This window comes from Chironomus tepperi, unplaced genomic scaffold (assembly GCF_022539635.2).
Source record: "Chironomus tepperi strain 1889 unplaced genomic scaffold, CSIRO-AGI_Ctep_v1 contig_445, whole genome shotgun sequence".
NCBI lineage: Eukaryota > Metazoa > Arthropoda > Insecta > Diptera > Chironomidae > Chironomus > Chironomus tepperi.
The window spans coordinates 3,056,369-3,075,339 of record NW_027226567.1 but is presented as its reverse complement, the minus strand read 5'-3'; the positions used below and the strand labels follow the sequence as shown (position 1 = coordinate 3,075,339).

The following is an 18,971-nucleotide window of genomic DNA, read 5'->3' as shown; positions in this document are numbered from 1 at the left end:
ATACAGTTCTTAATTAATGTAAGCTTAAGGATTATGCCATAAAAAACATAAAGCATACAAAAAAAGTAAATTATAAATATAGACCGGTAAACAAGTCGGATAATCGATTTTGTCGGATAATCCATCAAATATAAACAGAAAATTGTCCAATTAAAAATTATTAATTTTAATTAACTTCCAGCGATTTTCAACAAATAAAACTGTGAATTACATTCATTTAATCTCAATTCCTATTAAATAATCATCAAGTACAGTCAAAATGGTGAGTTTTTGCACAATTCCAACGATGATTTGCAATTTTTATGAATCGGTTAAGGTTACTAAAAATTTAATTAATGAATTTTAGGATTGCTTACCACTTAAGAATGTTGCAAAGATGCCAGAACACCTTGAGATCCAATCAGGAAGTATGGGTCCAAATGATAAGGATGTTATGGCCCAATTGAATATTGCACATCCTCTCCAACTCTCTGAACTTAAGGTAAATTTAATTAAATTCACTAAATAATGTTTCAATGCTAATCTGATTAAATTAATTAAATAGTATCCAGAACAACAATTGGCTTTAAGCAGTCAAATGATTAGAAATCATCATGGAATCGGTGCACAACTTAAATATATGATGGAATTAAATGCAACAAGCAAAGTTGGTCGTATGCCGTTCCTTCCGTCCAGCAATGCATCAAGAGATGCTCTCTTAGGACTAGATGAGATGATTACACCATTTGATGTCTTTGGAAATCCAGAATTTTCCGAGAAAATGGTGCAGCCACATGCAGTTATGGAAAAGAAATTGGGAATGTTGTAAACATTTTATTTGGTATTAAGCTATTTCATTTATATTGGATATACTGAAGAATAAAAGATGATAAAGAAAAAAATTTGAAAAGTAATGATGAATAATAACGGTTAAAAAAAATTTGAAAACCCTGCGATTGACCGTAAAAGTGACTTGAGAAACTTTTTAATTATTTCAGTTGAAATCTTACAAAAAAGTCATCACATTTTATTAATTAGACTAGAAATCAAATAGTATCAGAGGATATTTCTAAAAAAAATAATTCATAGACACGTTAGCGATAAGAGTACGATGAGAATGAGTCTAGAAGGAAAGGAAGTTGTAAAAAATGGCAAGTCAACTTCGCCGTTATCGAAGTCAGAATATTTTACACCAGAGACGTCTGATGATGACTTAAGTATGAATCCACTAATTTTGACTAATTGACTGTGACTATATTGGATTATTGTCTATTAATCCACAGATTTGAAGAAAAATTTGAATAAACCGAACAAGCCAAAAAGTGAATTTGAAGGTAGGATCCTCCAGCTCTTGAGTAATTTATACACCACCTTAAATTGTTTAATGTATCATACATATGTTTAATTAGTTATTTATGGCTAGTGCTTATGATCCAGTTAGTGAAAAGTTTTACATTTTATTGATTTTTTTAAATTCTTGTACAAAGTTTTAAGCATCCCGGTTCCACTTCCATATTTTTTCTTCTTAATACATTTGTATAATTTAATAATAGTTATTTCACCATAAATTTTGAGTATCAAATGAGAGAACGGGGAAAACATTCAAGTATAATTAATTAAGGATTTTAATAATATTTAAAGACATTTTTTTTTCTTCCCATTCCAAAATTGAACATATTCGAGGTCACGTAATTTTTTTCATTTCTCTAATATCCATGTCTATTTTGTATTATAGAAAAAATTCGAGTTGGAAAAGATTATCAAGTTGTCGTACCCGAGATGAATAATAAATTTGAAAATAATTATCCTGATAAGGCATTGCTTGTTTGGTCACCAGCAAAGGACATTCCTGAAAATAAGCTTGAAGATTACATTGAGTTGGCAAAGGAGAGATACGGATATAATGTCGAGCAGGCACTCGGAATGCTCTTTTGGCATAAACATGACTTACAAAAAGCTGTTCTGGACTTGCAAAATTTCACGCCATTTCCTGATGAGTGGACAAAGGAAGACAAAATTCTATTCGAGCAAGCATATCAGTTCCATGGAAAATGCTTTCATCGTATTCGACAGATGGTACTTAATTCAAATATAATCTGGATCACGAAAATTATTTTTATGTCCTTTTTCAGCTACCTGACAAATCAATTGCTAGTTTAGTTAAATTTTATTACTCATGGAAGAAGGCAAGAACTCGTTCGAGTACTGAACGTCATGAAAGGAAGAAACATGAAGGACATTCAGAGAATGGAAGTGAAAATGGAAGTCCAAATGACTCAGATGTCGAAGAAAAGGTAAAATCCGTTAAAAATTTCAACTGTTAAAAAGGTTTTGAATTTTACGCAAGGTTCAATATTTGAACCAGGATATGAACATAAATTTTAAAATTAATTTGACAGTTGGACAATGTAATTATCGGTATTAAGTTGAAATTAACTGGATCTTTTTCGTAAAATTTAGAATGACTCAGACAACGATGTAAAGGAAATGGGAGAGATTGAAGAAATAATTGGAATCAACAATAAAGATAATTCAGAACAACATAAATCACCGAATAATAAGACTAGTATTATGACCACAAGCGGTAATAAGGCTCATAAACGTAAACATGACGATGATTCTCGCGAATATGCCGAGAAGAAACTGGCAGCTGAAAAAATGATGAGCGATAAGCCAGAAATTACAATCACATTAAAAGCGAAGGAAGTAACTGATGTTGCTTAAATCACAATACGTGCTAATTTATTTCGTGTTTCGTATCCTCCTCTTTTATTCTCAGATGAATAATCGTAATAATATTAAATGTTATTAATTAATTTCGTCAATAATGTTTCAAACAGAATTTAGAAATTTAAAATTAAGCAAAAGTCTTGAAGGTTATGATGATAATAAAGAAAATTTTATTCAGTATATAAATATACATGCATGGGTGTTATATTTGATCATCTACTTATAGTTTTTCCTATTTACTGTTCTTATCAGACTTAAAAGTTTTATTTTGTATTAACGGTTTTAAAAAATTTGAATAATTTAACCCCTTGAAACTATGAAATTTTAAGGGGACAAAACAGAGCCAATCATATTCACACTGAAAATTTCAAATATTTTTTGACAGTTGAATTTTGAAATATCATGATTAAAAGAATAACAAACAATTTAAACCATCAAAAAATAATTAATTAAGCATATTAAACAGTTTAAAAGTGAACCTTTTAGCTGTTAACGAAATAAATAGTCAAAACAAAACAAAGGAACCTGAGGAAAATAAGCAGTCACATTAAGACGTGTGAATAAAGTAAAAGTGACGTGAACTGAAAGTTGTATGAATGAATTTTTTTAAGAAAATTTAAATAGCAACTTATGAAAGAGGTAAATCAGTGATTAAATATAATCAAACAATAGTTGACAAGTCAGTACACAAGATTGACATGAAAAAATTATAGAAAAATATCAAAATATTAGAAAAAATCAAAATTTTCTAATTTTTGTTTCGTTGGCAATGTTTTTGTAATGAAATCTTATATCCTCACAGATATTTTGCTGTCGCAGTGCTTTTATGAAGGAATTTCATGTAATATTTTACGTCCAGAATATTAGATAGAAGATTTATATAAAGGATGTCTGATCAGCAAGAAAAGGCACCTCCGGATTTCAGTAGTTTGTCCGAAAATTTAAGTCAACAGCAAGTAAGTAGCCATTCGCAATGGAATGACGAAAGAGAAAATGAAAACGAAAACAAAAAATTTGACCTAATTTTCTATTTAAGGCAAAAATTTCAGCATTGAAAGAGCTTGTGAGGCAGTCGGAACAACAACATGGCAAAAATACAGCATCAGCACAGGAAAAGGTCAAGAACATTGCTCAACGATTGTCAAATCTTAAATCCAAGGCTACAAGATCAAAAATCAATCGATCATCATCCGAAATGAGTGAGGATTTTAATATGTCGCACATTGAGGAAGAGGAACTAGATACATCAAACATTCCATCCTCTTCGCAATTGCGAGCACGTTCTGAAACACCAGGAAGTGAAAAGATTTCATTGTTAAGAAAACAAATGGAATTAAATCGTATGAAAATGGCAGAACGTGAAAATAAATCTAAAGAAATTGAGCAAATGGTTACCCAACTAAGATCCAAATTCGAGACATCCCAAATGTCTCTCGAAAGAAGTGTTGAGCTTGGTAGAAGTATGGGCGATTTATCAGGCATAGGATCAGTCCCATCAATGATTTTACAATCACAGAATCGTTCATTTACTATTTCGGATGTATCTCAACAACAGCAGCAATCGTCACAACTACCCGTCAATTTTGAAAACGAACGAATAAAATTCCTTGAAAAACGAACTCGAGATCTCGAGACAGAATTGAGCATTAAGGAGAATATAACAGAATCAGATGTCATTCAAAATTTAGAAACTAAAATTTTGGATTTGGAAGAATGTGTACGAGAGAAAGAGAGTATAATTGAAGCACGAACCAAAGCTGTATCGTTACTAACAGAAAATTTATCTAAAAAGAAGAAGGATGTTGTTGATAGTTTAGAAGAGACGAAAGTTGAAATGTTTAAAATGCAAGAAACGTTCCTTGATGCCGAGTTGACCTATAAGAAAGAAGTGTCTAAGCTAAGTCGCGTGATAACGGAAAAGTCTGATGAAATTAAGAATCTTAATGAAAAGTGTGAAATTTTAGAAAAGTCACGTTATGATTTAACATTGGAAAATTCGGAACTGAAAGCAAAATTGGAGGATGTACAAGATTATAGTACAAAAATCAGTGAATTAAATAAACTTAATGAAACATTACAAAAACGCATTTCAACATTAGAAAGTCAAAAGTATGAATTTATTACGGCAGAGGAAATAGGCGAGGCCAAAGAGGCAGAAGAGAAAATTGACAGCGAAAAGGAATCAAATTTCGAAGAGCTAATGCAAAAATTAAAGGATTTAGAGGAATCAATAAAGGAGAAAAATGAGGAAATTGAAAAACTTCAAGAAGACCTACAAGAAAAGACAATCGAAGTTACTGTTGTCAATGCCAATATGACAGTTTTACAAGAAAAATTCAATTCATTAAGCTCAAAACCTTTATTCTCAGACACATCAAATGTCAGCGAAGAATCACATGCAGAACTCGCCAAACTTAAACAACAACTCGATGAATCTAACAAAAATATGATTAAAACTAAGTTAAAGATGAAGCAAATGCAGAAACAGATTGATGCATCGCAAAAATCGTCGGATAGTAATCAAGAAATTACACGTTTGAATGAAGAAATTCAGACACTTACGCAGAAAGTCGCCGAATTGGAAGAAGAGAAAGGAAGTTACCAATTACAACTAGTCGGAAAGGATAAGGATGATTTGGAAACGAAATTAAAGGTTGAATAAATTTTTATCATTTTTAACTGCCATTCTCATTTCAAAATTTAAAATCTCATTGAAACCATATAAAAGTACTCGAAAACCATACAAATTATGCTCTAAACATTTGTAGAGATTTGAAAATAACGGTTATTTTATATTTAAACTAGAATAATTCGTATGGTTTTTAAACATTTCTTGCTTTTGTATGGTTTTACATTCAAATTTAAAATATCCGTTTCTTATCAACATGAATTTTTATCAATTTACTAATGCATTAAATATATTTTATAGGTGCTAGAGACGACATGTCAAAATCAGACTGCTGCAATTCAATTATTAGAGGAGCAAAAAATGGAAATCAGCGATGATTTGATAAAGGCAAAGCAGGAAATAGAGACAATAAAGAGTGACTTGAAAGTTGAAGACTTAGAGAAGAAAATTAAGGAATTGGAAGAGACAATTCAGCAAATTACTGAGGAGAAAGAGGAAATCAACATAAAAATGAATAGATATTTGAATGAGAACATGGAACTTTTAGATAAACTTGAAAAATTGAGCAAGGGAAGTTCAGCAGAAAGCATCGAAATGGTTAATTTATTGACAGCCCAAGAGAAATTAGAAATCGAGGAATATCACAAAGAAGAAAGTCGCAAAGATGAAGAAGTTCCGGTTGAAATAAGTCAGGAACTTAATGAAAGCTTAAGAAGTTTAAGACTTGAAAGCTCAGAATTGATGGAAAAGATTGAACTTTTCACAATTGAAAGGCGAGAAGTTTTAGGAAAGCTTGATTCATTAACAATTGAAAACCAAGTTTTATCAGGAAATATTGAGCATATTCAAGAGGAAAAAGCAGCTTTATTGAAGCAAATTGAAGAAAATGCAAAGGAAAAAGAAGAATTTGAAAAGCTTATAACTGATTTGAGATCAGAAAAGGATGAAATGAGTCAAAAGTTGTTGGAACTTTCAGAACATCGTACAAAATTGCAGGAAGAAATAAACAAATTAGTTAAAGATGAATTAAGTTCAATTTCTCCACACAGTTCACCAGTAAAAACTGCAAGTCACGATACAGATCAATCAGATAGTCCAAAAGAACCAACAACTTCAACATTCGATAGAGAAGCTTGTGAAAAGCTTCTTAAACAACTCGATTCAGAAATTCAAAATCTGAATAAGAATAAGGACAAAAATCAGAAATTGAAAATATCCAAAAAGCTTTCCGATAACGCCAAAAATGTCCATGCAATGATGACGAATTTGTTGATAGAATTTTATAAAAATCTTGATGACTGTAAGCAATTACGAGAAGACTTGGAAAAAGTTAAAATTTTATTAAATAATGTTAGTAGTGATAAAAATAGTGAGGAAGTGCAAAATCTTCAAAAGCTTTTAAATGAAAATGCTGAAAAATTAAATACTAGAAATGCCGAATGTGAAGAGTTACAAAATAAGCTTGACGAGTTACAGCAATCAAGTCAGGAAGCATTCAATTTAGAAATTGAGAATGCAAAATCAGAACTTAAAGATCAAATGAACAGGAAAGACGACATCATTTCAAGTTTACAGGATACAATTGATATTCTTACAAATGAACGTGATCACTGCGAGTCAGAAGTACAGAAGCAAATGTCACTTGTGGCTGATTTGAGGAAAGAATTTGACCAACTTTGTGCTGATGTTAAAGTTAATAATCAACGATTAAATGCAAAATCAAAGGAACTTGATGAATTACAGCATGAATTTGATATTCGATTAAAAACATCAACAAATGAAGTTGAGATCCTTAAAACACTCGTAGCTGAACAGAAGGAACTGCTTATTAATTCTTATCAGGAACATGAACTTGATATTAATCAAAAATTAGAGGAAATTAAAAATTATCAGACTCAAATTAAGCAAATGACTGATGAGCTTGAGGAATTAAGGAAGCACAATTTTGCCGACCAAGAATCATCAATTGTTGAGCTACAAAGTGAAATCAAGAAGCTTAAAGACAATTTGAACGAATGCAATCGTGAAATTGAAAGTCAAAAGGATGAATTGCTTCACAAACAAGAAACTATTGACACACTTAATACGCAAATTATTGACCTATACAAAACAATGGAAGAAAACTCAAACAAGCTATTGGAAAAAGAAGATGAGCTGCAATATATACAAGAAATTTCTGACAGTAATCGTGATGAAGTCCGTAAAACACACGAGAAACTTTCAATGGCTGAGAAAACAATCAACGAATTGAGGGAGAAATTGTCAAGTAAAATTAATGAGGTCGAATTGCTTCAACATAAATCGGTTCCAACGCAAGATCCTGAAAGAATTAAGCAACTCGAAGCTGAAGTTCAATCTTTGGATGCTAAAAATAAGGAAATTCATGATAAATTGAAGAAATATGCAGCAAATTTGAAGAAAAAACAAACACAATGCAGTGAATTGGAAGAAAAGCTTGCCAAGAGTGCTGTTGTTACCCTCGATCCATCAGAATTTAATGAATTAAAGGCTAAAGTTATTCAGTATGAAGAACAACTTAGTAACATTAAAGTTGAGAACAACAAACTTAATGAAAGCCTACAAAAGTCAGCAAAACAAGATGAAATTGATGATTTGAAATGGAAACTTGAGGAGTATGACGAAATTGTTAGCAATAAGTCAAGAGAAATTGAAAACCTAAAAGCTCAGTTACAAGAACTTTCTCAAAAATGTGACCAAGTTGAGGAAAATTCGTACGAATTACAATCACAAGTTCAAACCTTAGAAGCTGAAAAAACAAAACTTCAGGCTAATGGAGCTATTATTGAAAAATTGTCTAAGGAACTGGAAGATGTGAAGAAAGAGAATCAAGAAATCAGTCAAAAGTTGCAAGAAACCGATGCTAATAAGGATGATAAGAAAAAGGTGAGATTTAACGAACTATTAATATTTGAAAATTTGACGGAATATTTGAATTCGCTCTGAAGATGCAAAAAATTTTCAAAGAGATGCAAACATTTGAATTTTGTAAAGCCCGTTAAAAATTTAAAATCATAAAATACGTTACTAATCTAACTAAATTTTCTTAATTTCAGATGGATAAATTAAAAGCAGCTGTAGTTCAATTAAAACATAAATTAGCAGATAAGAAGAAAGAAGCTGAGGAATTGTCAGCAGAACTTGCCAATTTGAAAGAATCGTCTGAAAAGTCAAACATTCAAGAAGTTGAGGAATTAAAGAAACAAATCAGCGAACTAGACATAATGAATGAGAAGATTCTTCAAGAAACGAAAGTTGCTTACGATAATGACATTGGAATGTTGAAACAAAAGATCGAGGAGCTTGAGTCATCAAATCGAATGCTGATGGAAGAAAAACAACGAAAAGTATCACTCGAAGGTCAACTTGAAACATTCGAAATGACAAACATTGAACTACGTGAAAAGGTCGCAAGATTAGAGGAATCAGTTGCATCGATTGACGCTGAAAAGAATGCATTGATTCGTGAAAAGCTTACACTTGATAGAGAACTAGAAGAAAAGGTAAATGAACTTGCATGCATTGATGACAATTACACGCAGTATGTTAATAATTTAATTCAACAGGACGAAATAATCGGCAAGAAATTGCGTGAAACGGAAGCAGATAATTGTAATATGAACCAGACAATTAAAGAATTGAATGATGAGAGGAACTTATTGCTTCAAAAAATGAGTGCTATGGAACAGCAATTAGTAACTGACAGTCAAAATTACAGCCAACAACTTTCCACAAAGGAATCACTCAATAATCAGCTACAAAATCAAATTGAACAACTTCAACAAGACATTAAGAAACTTCATGCGACACATGAGCAAGCTTTAGCAGCAAAACACGCAGAAATTGATGAAATGGAAGGGCAATTTAGTCAACAACTACAGAAAATAGAATCTGAAAAGAAAGCAGCACAAGAAGGCTTAGAGAAGGCAAATGATCAGATCATTGACTTCCAAGATGAAGTTGTACGACTTAAAGATAATGTTCATTCTTTAGAAAATGTACGCGCTGATTTAGAACGTGAAATGTCATGGTTGAAGCTACAAAATGACAACTATACACAAGACCAACTTGAAAATGAACAGCTTCGAATGCAGTTAATGCAAAGTGAAACAGAATTAGAAAATCTACGTGCACAGAGTGAAAATATATCCTCAAATCATGATGCTGAAGTTCTCATTCTTCGTCAGCAAATCTCAGATTTGGAAGCAATGAGATCTCAAGTTAGTCAAAATCAAACCGACGATCAAGTCATGCTGCAAAATGAGAATGTCAAGTTAAAGGAATTACTGATTGAAAAGGAGACTGAACTTCAACAAAAGACCATTCAGCTCCAAATGTCATCAGTTTTCGATGCTCCAATTCAGGCTGTACATGATCCATTCTCTAATCTTTCGGCAGCTCCATCAAGTAGTTCCAAAAATCAAGACGATAAATTGAAACAAGCAAATGATGAACTTGATAAATTAAGAGAATCACAAATGATGACCAATATGGAACTAGATATGCAGTCTGGTAAGATTCAAGAGCTACTTCATGAAAATAGAAAGTTACAAGATAAAGTCCATGAAATGCAGTCAATGATGGACAATTTGATAAGAACGAATGTCGAGTTAGAGTCAGTCACAGAACGACAAAAAGATGACATTGAACGAAAAGATAAGGAAATTAATGAAATTAAGAACGAAATGAGTGCACTTAGAGACCATTTTAATCAATCAACACAGTCAACAGATGATGATAAGTTCCAGAACTTAGAAAGTGAATTAGCTGAGAAAAATCATGCAATTGAAAATCTTCAAAAGATTTTACATAAGTATGAGTCGAGTGTCCCCGCTCAACAAGCTTCCATCTTGACAGCACCTGCACCACCAACTTCCACACCACAACAACAACAAGTTCTTTCTACTTCCATGTTCTTTAATGATCCACAACCATCAACTTCATCACTCTTCGATGATCCATTTATGGCAGTTCTACCCGTTGTTGAGGAGGAGATTAAACCTAAGAAAGCATATTTATTGTTCGATTCCAAGAGTAGCAATGAAACACAAACTGATGAATGCTGGCTCATTGAATTCAATGAAAATGTCAATAAACTTATTATTCTACAAAATCAGCTTCAAATGATGGAACAAAAAATTATGGAACAATATGTTGAATTGGAAGCTCAAAGAACGCGAATCTGTGAGCTTGAAGAAATTCAGAAAACACATGTTCCACAAAAGGTATCACAAGAAACAGAAATAGTTCCAGTTAAGGCTTACGTATGTTATGATCATGTAGAAACACAAACAGACCCTGTATGGCCAATTGAATGTGCTAATAGAGTTGAGGAATTAGAGAGTCAAATTAAAGTCATGGAAGTTGAGGCTATAGAGAGAAGAAATATTCAGCAACAACTTCAACAGCCACAAAATACATCACATCTATTTGAGAGTAGTCCACAAGGTGACATTGCAGCTTTAGAAATTGAAGATGGTTGGGGATGGAGCGGTGATAATGTATCTGTTGAAGTTCCATTAACTACAGCAAGCTTATTATCGCCAAAGTCAGATTTAGAAGTGAGACTTCAAGAACAAAAAGACATTGTTGAGAAGCTCGAACAGGAAAAAGCAGCACTTAGTGATGAACTTCATAAAATCCAGGAAAATTTCAAGAAAATGATGAAAAAGTTGAAAGAATATCAACTAAAGATCAAGGAACTAGAAGCTGCTAGACGCGGATCATCTGTAGAGTCAAATGACATGGACCTAGTCATCCAAGAGGAATTAAATTCGCAAATTCAGAAGCTTGAAGCTAGATTAAAGGAGATAAATTCCGAAAAAGAAAAGGAACAGCTGGAAAAAGATGCACTTCTGAAGAAACTTGACGTTCTATCCAATGCAAATGATAGAATGCTTGAAATGAAGGAACGACAAGACAGTCAAATGGAAATGTATCAACTTAAAATTAAAGATTTATCACAGAAGCTTCATAGTTTAGAGGAATGGTCAGAAGAAAGTCAAAAACCAGTCCAACAAACATCCAGTACGCCTTCAGCAAATGAAAGTGAATTAACTAAAAAGATTGAGGAATTAAATGACCAAATTAAGGACATGCAAGTCGATTACGATGAGCTTCAAGCTTTATTAGACGAAGAGAAGAACAACAACAAAATATTGGAAGAAAGACTTGCCAAAATCAATAACGACAGCTCTAAAGACGAAGAAATTGAAAAATTAACACAAGACCTTCAATCCAGCCGTACACAATGCGAAAAACTTACACACGAGGTTCATGTCAAGAATGGGGAAATTAAGGAACTATTTACAAAATTAGATCAATTATCAAATGAGTCAGTAAACATTCGAGTGTTCCTTGATGACCTTAAAACACAAGTTGAAGAAAAGACGAATGAAAATGAGCAGCTAAATGATCGATTAAAGAAATTGGAAGTAAATAATGACGATTTATCAAGCCTGTATAATCAGTCAATAGAACAAAATTATCGTCAACAAATTCATGAATTTGAGGTCAAAGTTCAAAATTTACTCGGTGAAATTGACTTTAAATCAGCACAAAATGAACATCATAGTGCGAGAATAGATGAATTGTCACAGAAAATTGCCCAATTAGAATCGAGCCTTAATGGAAAAGATCAAGAAGTAAGTCAACTGAGAGCTCAATTAGCAAATGTCCATAAATTACCAGACACACCACAAAATATTCCAATTGAGCATCAAAATGAAAGAATAACAGAACTAGAGAAGCTAAATGCGGAACTACAAAAGGAAAAGCAATTAATGGAGCATGAATTGCAAGTCCTTAATGATCAAGTTCTGTCAAGTTTAGAATTTGAGGATAAAATGAAAAATACAGTCCTGGATCTTGATGCTAAAAATCTTGAAATTCAAATGCTTAAAGCCACACTTGATAAATTCCATAAAGGTGAAAATGAAACACAACAAAAACAACTTGATGATAATAATGAAGAAATCGAAAGATTGCTGCATGAGAAGGAAGAATTGGAAAGAAATATGAAGTCATCGATAGATTTACTTAATGCTCAATGGTCTCAGGTGGTTGAGCAGCGTGGAAATGAAGTGGCAAATAGTTGGAAACATCATTTGGAAATGCGTGAGGCTGAGTTTATTGAAATTGAGGCAAGTTTACGTGGACAATTGGAGAAATTGTCGTCATCACCAGAGGAATCGACATCAAATAACAATGAAGCACTACTAAAAATGAGATCCATAATGGAAAGTCAAGAAGTTGAAATTGTATCATTAAAAGAACAATTAGCCATAAGATCAGCTGAATATGCAGCATTATCAGCAAGAGTCGATCCATACCATCAAATGTCATCGTCTATGAATGTATCGCCAATTTCATCACCAGATTCCGATAAAGTTCCAAGAAGTGAATTAGATTTAGCGCTATACATGTTGCATCAACGAGACATGAGACTCGAGGAAATGACAATGGAACTTGTACGACTTCTCGAAGAGCGCGATCAGTTACAATTAAGACTATCAAATGCTATTCGACAAATTGAGGAAATAAAGAAGAAAGTGAATATAGAGACGGCAGAGTCAAGTGACCAATCAACGCCTGAAAAATCACCGCCAGTTGTAAATGTTGAGGATGATCAGCTTAAAGCAAAATTGTCGGAATTAAATACAGTTCGACATACAAGAGATAAAGTTTTTGCTGATGATCGTGAACAGCGATTTATGGAACACATGTCAATGTTCCAACGAGATGTAGCAAATATTCCACCGGAAGCTGCTGCCAGAATTGTGGCTGGTAAGAAGAATTTGCGGTTTTCTTAGTTCTTTTTATTATTATTTAATTATGTTCTTTTTTTTATTTCCCAAAATTCAGGTTCTGATCAAAATCAGCAATCGCCTTCATCTGTATTAATGAACTGGATTCTTGGCAAAAAACCAGATTCACCATAAAAATAATTAACAATTCTGCCACAGCTTCAATAATGCCTAATTTGATAATCAATATGATTTGTTCAGTTTGTATGTTTATAAACCTATTATAATTATTATGTTCTATTTAAAATGTATCTATAATTAATTATACCTTCATTGATTTTCCACACAATTCAGTTATTATAGTTTTGTACAATAATTAAAATTCCTATGTTCTTCGTTTTGTAAATTAAAGTCATTCAAAAGTGTTTATGTTATAAGGCAGGTGCATTAGACAAAAAAGAAAAGAGAATCAATAAAAAATAACTAGTTTTATTAATTTGACATCATCAATTTTTGTAGATTTGTACATTGTGATTGATTGACTGATTTGATTGATTTTTCAGACTGCCAATTTATAGAAATTTGATTTAGGAACAAGAATTACAAATTTGATTAAATCAACGGAAATTCAAATTTTTAAATTTTTCGCATCAATTAACGATCGAATTTTTATTTTTCAGTTCAAATTTTGAACATTTCTTTCTTTAAATTTTGAATTTCAAATGTACGTTAATTCATAAAAATGCTTAATCAAATTAAATCAAAGCAAGCTTAAATTTTATAATTAATTCAAATAAATTCAAGGTAAATAAACCATAAAAATCAAATAAACTAGAGTTAAGCAAGTTAAATCGTAATAAATGTAATTTATGAAAGATCATAACGGTCAAAAATTCAAAAAAAAAAAATCCACCTCAAGTGCAGTGGTGAGAAAATTGATGGTAATAATTCTCAACGAATTGATTGTTTTGCAGTGTACATATTATTTTTCTTACATCTACACAATGGTACATTTTTAATTAAAATACAAAACTGCAAAAATGCAGCCAATTTATAAAAGTAATCCACACGACGATTACGAGTTAATACAAAAAATAGGCTCGGGGACATACGGGGATGTCTATAAAGTAAGTAGATAGTGAATAATTTAAAAATTCTAAAAAATTCGACGAGAACAACCCATTTTTCTATGACTAAAAAATTTTTTATGCTGAATATAGGGCAGAAACATACAAACTGGGGAATATGCAGCTATTAAAGTCATAAAAATAGAATCGGGAGATGACTTTCAGCAAATTGAACAAGAAATAACAATGCTCAAAGCATGTAATCACAAAAACATTATCAGGTGAGTTGAAAAATCAAATATTAATAAGGAAATGAAACATCCAGCCAGAGAAAAATGTATGTATATATTTCTTTTTTTTTTCTTGCTGTATGTTTCGCATAAAAAAGTGAAAAGGTGGTTTCACTCAAAATAATAATAATAATATTTGTTATTATTTTATTGAAGGGCAAATGAAATTAATTAACTAATAATTTGTATGTTTTTTTGTGTGTAATTCGTTTCAGTTATTATGGCTCATATTTAAGGAGAGACAGATTATGGATATGTATGGAATTATGTGCGATCAGTCTACAAGATATCTACCAAGTAATTGGTCCATGTACAGAACAACAAATCGCATACGTATGTCGAGAGACACTTTTAGGATTGCAATATTTGCATAATCGTGGTAAAATGCATCGGGACATTAAAGGTGCAAATATCCTTCTTACTGATAATGGTGATGTCAAGCTCGCTGATTTTGGTGTTTCAGCTCAAATTACTGCTACAATTAATAAGAGAAAAAGTTTCATTGGAACGGTAAGTTTATACGGAAACAATATTGCGTTTCTCGTGGAAAATGATAATGCCTAGTTCTTCTTATTACTTCTCAAATGTTGTTTTTTTGCGCAACAAGAAGCATATCAAAAAACATTTTATAGAAAATTTAATTAAACAACTTTTTTTTTATTTTCTCTTAATTATTAGCCTTACTGGATGGCTCCAGAAGTTGCTGCTGTGGAGAGGAAGGGCGGATATAATCACCTATGTGATATATGGGCTGTCGGAATCACCGCAATAGGTAAATCTTTTGTTATCTGATTTAAATAATCTACATACATACTAATTGGATTAATTTTAATGCCTTTTGTATAGAACTTGCCGAATTACAACCCCCAATGTTTGATCTTCATCCGATGCGAGCATTATTTTTGATGTCAAAAAGCGGATTTAAACCACCGACGTTAAAAGAAAAAGAACTTTGGTCCCCAATTTTTCATTCCTTTGTTAAAATAGCACTGACGAAAAATCCAAAAAAGCGACCGAATGCTGAACGACTACTTCAACATCCGTTTGTGAATGGTGGCGGTGCAGGCACTGGCGAAATGTCTGTACGATTAATGAGAGAATTACTACATAAATATCAGAATCCTCACCATTTAAATGATCATGATATGGATGATGAAGGTGCTGTTGGATTTTCATCCGTTCCAAAACGCATTCCAAGTAAAATGGGAACCGTACAGAGAGCACGTTCCAATCAAAAATCCGGTGAAAGTAGCAGTAGCTCAAATTTAATGGTTACCAATCACAATTTAAATAATAATAACAATAATAGTAATAATAATAATAGTAACGACTCACAACTATCACCTCCCGAGACATTACCCAGCGAAATGAGTTTATCAAGTTACATGGATGCTCAATGGGATCGTGTGACATTAAAGCACCAACATCAACGGAACTGTAGTCATAATAATAAAGAGGAATCATCAAAAAAAGCTGAATCGTCAACAACAACAACACAAGTCACTGACGAATCACCGAAACGTCATAATTCAATGGATCGATTAGTTGGAATGTTTAATGATCTAAGTTCTCCTGCGAATCGTCAACGAAGTTTAAGTGATAGTGAACAGCAACAACCCGACATTCTAAACAATTTAAATAATACTCCTCCTGTGCCTCCCAAACGTAATAAACGTCACCGATCTCCACCATTCCACCATCCAGTCTCAAACGGCTTACCGCCTACTCCGAAGGTCAGTAGATTAAATTGCTTGTTTTTTATTAATTAAGTCACTTAAAGTTACATTTTATATTTTCGTCACATAACGTATTTCAGGTCTTAATGGGAGCATGTTTCTCAAAAGTATTTAATGGATGTCCACTTCATATCAATTGTACAACATCATGGATAAATCCAGAAACTCGTGATCAGCATATCATAATTGGCGCTGAAGAGGGAATTTTTACACTTAATATGAATGAAATTCATGATGCTGTTATAGATCAAATTTATCCACGTAAAACAATATGGCTTTATGTAATTAAGGATGTATTGATGAGCTTAAGTGGCAAGTCAAGTCAATTATATCGTCACGATCTGGTGGCTCTTCATTCCAAGCAAGCAACAAGTCGATTTACATTGCAATTGCACATGCAAAGAATACCAGAGTGAGTAATTCTCTTTGTGTTACTTATTATGGAACGGAAATTCGGTTTTAGTTGTGTCAATTAGTTGGCTTGTTTTTAAATTAATTGCGTTGTTGTTCTTTACGCGTAATTAATAAGAAACTAGAAGCTTGTATTTTCAAAAAAAACCGTTAAATTTTGAATTTTTGAATCGGTTTAAAATCAAGTTTTTGAAAACCGATAAAATTTGAAATTTTGAAAACAGTTAAGATTTGAATTTTAGTAATCCGTTAAAATGTCAAATGACGACTTTCATTTGCTTATCTATCAAAATTTGCTATGAATTATGATAACAAGAAAAGCTATTTAATCCCCAACTCAATCGTGACAAATTGATATTTTATTTAAGTCGAATTATGAGGATTATTTGCTAAGTTTATCAATTTCACTCTTATCTTTATTTCTCATTCAGGAAACTTGTCCCGCGAAAATTTGCTCTAACTACAAAAGTACCAGATACAAAAGGATGCTTACAGTGCTGTGTTATAAGAAATCCTTACAATGGATATAAATATTTATGTGGTCGTGTTTCATCTGGCATATTTCTAATGCAGTGGTATGGTGAGTAATCCAAGCTGTCTGACTTGACTGACTTAGTAATGAGAAGTAAAATAAAAATGAAAAGAATTTTTTTCTTTCTTCCCATTGTTTATTTAAAATCTAAAATCGTCTTAAAGATACTTTTATTATATTCACAATTTTATATCTCTTTTTTTTCTCGTTAATTTTCTTAGATCCATTAAATAAATTCATGTTATTAAAGCAATGCGAATGGCCTCCTTCATCACAAAATTGTTCGATCATTAACGATAATTCAGTATTCGAGATGATCATTCTTCCTGAATTAGAGTATCCGTTGGTTTGCGTGGGAGTGTCAAAATCATTCGGTGGAAATGGATTGAAGCTTGAATTAATCAATACGAATAGTGGTACGATGAAAATCGATTTTTAATGAGTTTCATGTGCATGTTATTTTTTTTCTTTGAGTCTGTTTACATGACATTAGTTGATGATGCCAATGGAAATTTTGATTGAGACTATTAAGCAAAAGACGAGTCAACTTTTCTGTCATTTAAATGATTGTTTATGAGCAAAAAACTGCACATTAGTCATTTAAAACGCCTACAATCACTATTATTATTAAACTAATTTTATGATAACTTGTTTTTTTATCGACACAGCCGCTGGTTGGTTTAACTTATCGTACGATGATGATTTCTCTGATATGGATAGGACAGCAACAATGATTCCTAACAGACTTCCCTTAAAAATTGCTGCAGTTCATCAGGTAAAGATGCTGTTTTATGCAATTTAAAAATGGGCTTATTCCTAATCGATTCTCAATATTATAGATGGAAAAGGATATTATCGCCGTGGTACACGACAATGTAATTGAGATGATAGATTTAAGTGGACAACCTAAAACATCCAAAAAGATTGGCTTGTCGAAGTTTGAGTTTGATTTTAAAGTGGATGGAATGGGTAATTTGTAACTACTTTTAATCTTATCGATATGTTATGCTCATAAATGTCATTAATTTTTAGTGGTTGTTCAAAACGATAGCATTTTAGCATTTCATTCGCATGGAATGCAGGGAAGATCTCTTAAAAATGGTGCCATTACGCAAGAAATTACAGATACGAGTAAAGTATATCGATTGTTGGGAAGTGAAAAGTAAGTGTTATGCTTTAAATTAAATTGAGAATTGTACATTAAACATATCTATATCCATGTATTTTTAGGGTCGTTTCTCTAGAGAGTAGTCAAACACGAAGCAATAATGAAGGAGGTGTTTCTGAAGAATATCATGACCTTTATACGTTAGCGGGTCATGAAGCTAGTTATTAGAAACATGTTACTTCAAAAAAATTTTAAAGTCATTCTAATAAACTGCAACAGATACGAACAAAAACCACAATATTTAAAAAAAGTAAATAAATAAACTAGAGAAACTTTAAAGTATTTAACACCATTTTTGTGTAGGCAAAAGAATGTACTACAAAAATCAGAAGATATTACCTTAGAACATAGCATGCAGGGAGAGACCAATGTTCACATACTTGACGCAAATATATATTTAATTAAAGAAAAGAATAAAAAAACTTTGTCGTTTTGATGGTTTAAGAGATAAAAAAAAAATTCAAGAAAAAAAGTTAATCATCTCGTGTCGTTCAGAAACAAAACAAACGTTATGTTTTTTAAAATTCTTAGATGTTAAAACAAGTCATTATCTTTTAAAATTTATGACGATAATAATAAAAATGGAGAAATTATTTTCTAGTTTAAGTTTAAAACATTTCATTTTGGATATGAATTGCATGGAGTGTGAGTGTTTCAGGAGGATCT

At 31.9% G+C, this 18,971-nt stretch overlaps 4 protein-coding genes across 4 annotated transcripts; all 4 read left to right on the top strand.

Annotated features, from left to right (window-relative positions):
- Positions 1–101: 101 nt before the first annotated feature.
- Positions 102–881, top strand: Pomp (proteasome maturation protein). Its single transcript, XM_070650156.1, has 3 exons — positions 102–262; positions 347–481; positions 545–881. Exons 1-3 carry the CDS (start codon positions 260–262, stop codon positions 806–808), a joined length of 402 nt encoding a protein of 133 aa, XP_070506257.1. The 5' UTR covers positions 102–259; the 3' UTR covers positions 809–881.
- An 85-nt stretch (positions 882–966) lies between these two features.
- Positions 967–2,899, top strand: LOC139098042 (REST corepressor-like). Its single transcript, XM_070650155.1, has 5 exons — positions 967–1,196; positions 1,263–1,313; positions 1,715–2,055; positions 2,112–2,273; positions 2,440–2,899. Exons 1-5 carry the CDS (start codon positions 1,091–1,093, stop codon positions 2,701–2,703), a joined length of 924 nt encoding a protein of 307 aa, XP_070506256.1. The 5' UTR covers positions 967–1,090; the 3' UTR covers positions 2,704–2,899.
- A 332-nt stretch (positions 2,900–3,231) lies between these two features.
- On the top strand, positions 3,232–13,602 carry lva (lava lamp). Its single transcript, XM_070650152.1, has 7 exons — positions 3,232–3,348; positions 3,512–3,665; positions 3,746–5,362; positions 5,639–8,242; positions 8,413–8,859; positions 8,923–13,141; positions 13,220–13,602. Exons 2-7 carry the CDS (start codon positions 3,597–3,599, stop codon positions 13,294–13,296), a joined length of 9,033 nt encoding a protein of 3,010 aa, XP_070506253.1. The 5' UTR covers positions 3,232–3,348; positions 3,512–3,596; the 3' UTR covers positions 13,297–13,602.
- A 464-nt stretch (positions 13,603–14,066) lies between these two features.
- Positions 14,067–18,911, top strand: hppy (MAP4K3-like protein hppy). The gene is made up of 12 exons (XM_070650154.1): positions 14,067–14,228; positions 14,322–14,449; positions 14,674–14,968; positions 15,137–15,230; positions 15,305–16,191; positions 16,275–16,606; positions 17,037–17,185; positions 17,359–17,553; positions 17,806–17,912; positions 17,977–18,106; positions 18,170–18,299; positions 18,368–18,911. The coding sequence occupies exons 1-12, from the start codon at positions 14,142–14,144 to the stop codon at positions 18,471–18,473; spliced, it is 2,640 nt and encodes an 879-aa protein (XP_070506255.1). The 5' UTR covers positions 14,067–14,141; the 3' UTR covers positions 18,474–18,911.
- Positions 18,912–18,971: the final 60 nt, after the last annotated feature.